A 6,000-nucleotide genomic window follows, 5' to 3' on the forward strand; every position below is an offset into this window, starting at 1 on the left:
CAAAAAGTAGCAATAACAATACATTTTACAGCCTTACAGAGCAATTGTTTTTTAGATGGGGTCAGTGACCCCCATTTGAAAGCTGGAAAGAGTCAAAAACTATTAAAAAAAAATAAAGGCAATTGAAAAGTTGTTTAGAATTAGCCTTTCTATAACATACTAAAAGTTAACGTAAAGGTGAACTAACCCTTTAAAATTCAGATTTTATAGTAAAAAAACAGCTTTTGGCATTCAGACTTTAATTCATACCACAAGTGTCTTTAATATCCTTGTGTTTCTACCCTTTCCCAATGCTAACTTATCATTTCATCACTGTCTGACTTAAAAGAGTCTCCGCTCATCAGTGACATTGGAAGGAGAATGATGAATTAGAAGAGGATGAAGGTTCTGAGTTTTGTGATTAGGATTGGGAGGCAACGGTTTCATTCCCTCTCCCCCTCCGACTCCTCTCTCATCTGGCTGCAATTTCTGCAGCTGGAGACATTTTTAAAGCTTTTTCTTAGATTTGCTGAAATCAGACCCATCTCATAGCAACCACAGTACCATAAATGTTCTACCAGCAGTTGCGACAAAGCACATTTCCGAAGTGCATTAAATGCTGGCAGCGAGCAACGGTGCAGATGATGCCAGACTCTCCTATTTCTATCCTGTACTGTTCCAGACTGTGGTTACAGGAGCTCAGTCATTTTGTAGGAATTGCTCAGGGTAAAAATAAAAACTGGGTAAATAGACAGGCTCTGCAAAACAAATATGTTTTCAATATATTTAGTTAGGCTAAAATGTAATGTATAAAGTCTGGAGTGAGTGGATGTGTAACATAATAGCCAGAACACTACTTCCTGCTTTTCAGCTCTCTTGCTTTCCACTGATTGGTTACCAGGCAGTAACCAATCAGAGACTTGAGGGGGGTCACATGGGTCATAACTGTTGCTTTTGAATCTGAGCTGAATGCTGAGGATCAATTACAAACTCACTGAACAGTTATGTCCCATGTGGCCCCCCTTATAGTCACTGACTAACTCAGAGTTAGAGAGCTGAAAAGCAGGAAGTAGTGTTCTGGCTATTATGTTACACATCCACTCACTCCAGCCTTTATACATTACATTTTTGTCTAACTAACTATATTAGATACATGTTTTATGTTGCACAGCCTATTTATTTACCCAGTTTTTATTTTTACACTGAACTGTTCCTTTAAGATGTGCAGAAGCCTAAAGGGAAACGCTGCTAGATGGAGTGAGGGGATGTCTAGCCTTACAGAGCATTTGTCTTTTAAATGGGGTCAGTGACCCCCATTTGAAAGCTAGAAAGAATCAGAAGAAGAAGGCAAATAACTCAAAAGCTATAAAAAAAAGAAAAAATGAAGACCAATTGAAAAGTTGCTTAGAATTGGCCATTCTATAACATAATTAAAGTTTCCTTAAATGTGAACCACCCCTTTAAACGCATGGATTACTTTACATTGGAAAGTTCCAACTGGCTACACTTGGTGCAGTAACTCATAACATACAATCAGAGATTGGCTCTCATTTTAACAAACAAATCAAAGCTAATTGCTAATTGCTTGTTAAATGAGCTCCAGGAACTGAATATAGAAGATCTCTGAAAGCAATGTAGATCTTTAGCCACTAAGATGGTCAGACGCAGGAAGAAGTGATTATTCGGCACCTGAGAAGATGGATCATTTTACCCTTTGGCCAATGGTCAGGTTAATTACCTTCTAACGAGGACACATCCATGGCAGAGTATGTGGTGACCAGTCTGGAACAGCCAGAGCAGTGTGTTAATTATTGTAACAAGCAGGTAGTGTGTGATGTAGAGCAGGACCTCTCCACCATATATATATATGTGTGTGTGTGTTGCCCATGGGCTGAATATTGATGTTGACAATATAAAAAAGCAGAATTAGATGCTCCCTGCTGAACAACAATGAGCCCTTGAAGCCACTTTGAGCTGTTTATGAGATTTCTACATTTGTGCCTCCTGTCCAGGTGAACAAAGACGATCATTACCACATTACTCATTACAACCATCACCTTTTCCGAGGCGACTCTATACCAACTGAAGAACTGTATCGCACCTCTGTCATCAGACCCTCCCCATTTGAAAATCGGAACCCAAGGAGAGCCTACATCCATAACCAGGTAGACACATCTCCCAAAAAATCACCTCTCCCAAATACGCTAACTACTACCTCTGTCTATTGTATGTGTCTTCCCCTCCAGCAGATTTTTCTAATGTAGGTAGAAGTAAAATCCCAAGCATAGTTGTGTGTATCAGAAAGTCACCATTGTGTAGAGCAATGCATATGATCACACTTCTAGATAAGGGTACAATAATATTTTGCAATGAACCCCCAATCAGCAGCCACACCTCCTTTAATTAGGCTTTATGTATCTGTAGTTGAAATGTATCCACCATATACTACTTTTATTGCTGGTATATTATATTATTGTATGTTGATAGTATTTCTGCACCAAATATCTCCATGCTATGCCCAAGAGCTGCTTTCTGCAGTTTTAGGGTATAATTGCTATTGACTACAACTAAACAATTAAGTAACACCGACCCTCCATACACTAACAAAAACTAAATATATATATACCCATATCTATACTAACTATAGAGTTTAGTATCACAATAGCCTTTGTATTATGTCTGTCCAAGAAATCCTCCAAGTCCCTCTTATAGTCATTAACTGAATCATCACCCGGCAGTGCATTCCCCAACCTCACTGTCCTCACTGTGATGAACCCCCTACTCTGTTCCTTTAAATGAAACTTCTTTTCCTCTAGTCTGAAGGGGAGGCCTCTGGTACGTGATTCTCTTTATGGGTAAAAAGGTCCCCTGCTATTTGTCTATAATGTCCTCTAATGTACTTGTAAAGTCTAATCATGTCCCCTCACAAGCGCCTTTTTTCCCCCAGAGAAAGCAACCCCAACCTTGTCAGTCTCCCCTCATAATTTAACTCTTCCCTCCCTCTAACCAGTGAAATAGTAGTTTAGGTTGAAGTTCAACCTTTTAAATCTATATATAACCTGCCTAACTGCCAGTTGATCCAGAGGAAGGCAAAAACCCATCTGAAGTCTCTCCAATTTGCCTCAGAGGGGAAATAAAATTTCTTCCTGACTCCAAAATGGCAATGGGACCAGTCCCTGGATCAACTTGTACTATGAGCTCTCTCCCATATCCCTGTATTCCCTCACTTGCTAAACACCATCCGACCCCTTCTTATACCTATCTAATGTATCAGCCTGTACCCCTGATTCACTTCCCAGCTCTCCCTGTAACACCCCTTTCCCTCCTCTAATCTCATTGGCTCCCTCCTGTCTGCTGGGAGGAGCTACTGGTGAATAAAGCATCCGACCCTTCCTTGTACCTATCTAATGTATCAGCCTGTACCCCTAATTCACTTCCCAGCTCTCCCTGTAACACCCCTTTCCCCTCCTCTAATCTCATTGGCTCCCTCCTGTCTGCTGGGAGGAGCTACTGGTGAATAAAGCATCCGACCCTTCCTTGTACCTATCTAATGTATCAGCCTGTACCACTGATTGACTTCCCAGCTCTCCCTGTAACACCCCTTTCCCTCCTCTAATCTCTTTGGCTCCCTCCTGTCTGCTGGGAGGAGCTACTGGTGAATAAAGCATCCGACCCTTCCTTGTACCTATCTAATGTATCAGCCTGTACCACTGATTCAGGGAGACAATTCCACATCTTCACAGCTCTCACTGTAACAAACCCCTTCCCAATATTTAGCTGGAACCTCTTTTCTTCTAATCGGAATGGGTGACCTTGTGTCAGCTGGAAAGACCTACTGGTAAATAAATCATTAGAGAGATTATTATATGATCCCCTTATATATTTATACATAGTTATCATATCTCCCCTTAAGCGCCTCTTCTCCAGCGTGAACATCCCCAATTTGGCCAGTCTTTCCTCATAGCTAAGATTTTCCCTTTACCAGCTTAGTTGCCCTTCTCTGTACCCTCTCTAATACAATAATGTCCTGTTTGAGTGATGGAGACCAAAACTGTACGGCATATTCTAGATGGGGCCTTACCAGTGCTCTATACAGTGGGACCCCCTCCTCCCGTGACTCTCTGCCCCATTTAATACAAGTCAAGACCTTATTTGCCCTTGATGCTGCTGACTGGCATTGCTTGCTACAGACAAGTTTATTATCTACAAGGACTGGAGCCCAAAACTTGAATAAAATAAAGTTACACATGACCATAACCTGTGTCATTTCTTTAGGTTCCTCTCAAGCCACTTCGACATGTCAGCTTCCAAGACGAGGATGAGATAGTCCGCATCAACCCCCGTGACATGATTATTCGTCGTTATGCAGATTACCGACACCCGGACATCTTTCGGAACGATGCAGATCGGGAGGAACCAGAAGATGTTACACTCTTTAGCAAGATGGACAGTAAAAAGCCCAGCTATCTCTACTCCCCAGCCAATGGCACAGACTCGTTTAAGGAGCACAAACCGGCTAAAGTTTGTAAGATTCAGCCAACATCCTCTCTAAAAAAGTCCAAAAGAAAAAAAGAGGATGGAGAACGGTCAAGATGTGTATACTGCCAGGAACTATTTAACCACGAGGAGAATGGAAGGGGGAAGTGCCAGGATGCACCGGACCCCATGCAGAGGTGCATTTACCAGGTCAGCTGCATGTTGTGCGCCGAGAGCATGCTCTACCACTGCATGTCAGACTCGGAAGGAGATTATTCGGACCCGTGCTCTTGTGACGCCTCTGATGAAAACCTGTGTCTGCGCTGGCTAGCTCTAATCACGTTGTCCTTCATAGCCCCTTGTATGTGCTGCTACCTCCCACTACGCACCTGCCACCATTGCGGTGAGATGTGCGGCTGCTGTGGTGGGAAACATAAAGCAGCTGGATGACCCACGAACTCTTATCCTGTAATGCCAGGAGGAATTCCTACATTTCCCAGGTGGCTGCCGGTCCTGACGTCGGCAGTTTTAGGTGAAGCTGTAACCGGCTCGTGGGAGGAGGACTTGAGAAACGGTGCTGTCTGGGTTCAGATAGAAACAATAACAGTGCCAGTCGTTCCATAGATATATAAATATATATATATATTATTTTTTCTTTTTGTAATTAATATTATTTTATTTTTTATTTGCCATTCCTGTTCAAAAGCAGAGAATTCGTTTTTGTTTTTTTTTAGATTGGGCGCCTTGTAGCGGGATAATGAACCGTGAGGAATTCCCCAAGGCAGAATGATACAATGAATGGATCTCTGTCCATTATGCTGTAGTGTAATGAGAAAACTATAATAGAACAATATATATATATATATTTTTTTTTCCGTATTACACCTCCTCTCCAGAAAGCAGTATAATATGAGAAACCTGTTGATTCTGGGGGTGACTAACGTTGTATACAAAAGAAACGTGGAGGAGACGGACAAGCAACAGACGCACAGTTACCTTAAATGAGTTTTTAGTGGAACTAAATCATTTCTAGTTTTATTCCAGTGATTTTATGTATAAATAACAAATGTCTATATTTAACTAAATATACGGTACGCCGAATTTTATGACTTCTGGGAAGGTGTTTCTTACGCTCCTTATTCAGCTTCCACCACTGTTTTCCTAATGAGAATTGGCACATTCCATGATAGGGCTGAGTCCTGCTGCTATAGAGGGGCAATCTTTCTGGCAGCAGAATGGTTAAAAATTAGGGATGCACCGAATCCACTATTTTGGATTCGGCTGAAGATTTGGCCGAATACCGAACCGAATCCGAACCCTAATTTGCATATACAATCCATTTGCATATGCAAATTAGGGGTACCAAGGGGGAAACATTTTTTACTTCCTTGTTTTTTGACAAAAAGTCACACGATTTTCCTCCCTGCCCCTAATTTGCATATGCAAATTAGGATTTAAGTTCGGCTGGGCAGAAAGATTCGGCCGAATCCGAATCCTGCTGAAAAAGGCCGAATCCTGGATTCGGTGCATCCCTATTAAAAATGC

At 41.7% G+C, this 6,000-nt stretch overlaps 1 protein-coding gene across 1 annotated transcript in view; it reads left to right on the forward strand.

The window, feature by feature from the left end:
* spred1.S (sprouty related, EVH1 domain containing 1 S homeolog) overlaps positions 1 to 5,574 on the forward strand; it is a 46,237-nt gene extending 40,663 nt beyond the window's left edge. The window contains exons 5-6 of the mRNA XM_041574660.1: positions 1,992 to 2,144; positions 4,255 to 5,574. Coding sequence (XP_041430594.1) covers positions 1,992 to 2,144; positions 4,255 to 4,905 — 804 coding nt within the window. The 3' untranslated portion in view covers positions 4,906 to 5,574. The remainder of the gene's footprint in view (positions 1 to 1,991; positions 2,145 to 4,254) is intronic.
* Positions 5,575 to 6,000: the final 426 nt, after the last annotated feature.

Source organism: Xenopus laevis, chromosome 8S, assembly GCF_017654675.1.
Source record: "Xenopus laevis strain J_2021 chromosome 8S, Xenopus_laevis_v10.1, whole genome shotgun sequence".
NCBI lineage: Eukaryota > Metazoa > Chordata > Amphibia > Anura > Pipidae > Xenopus > Xenopus laevis.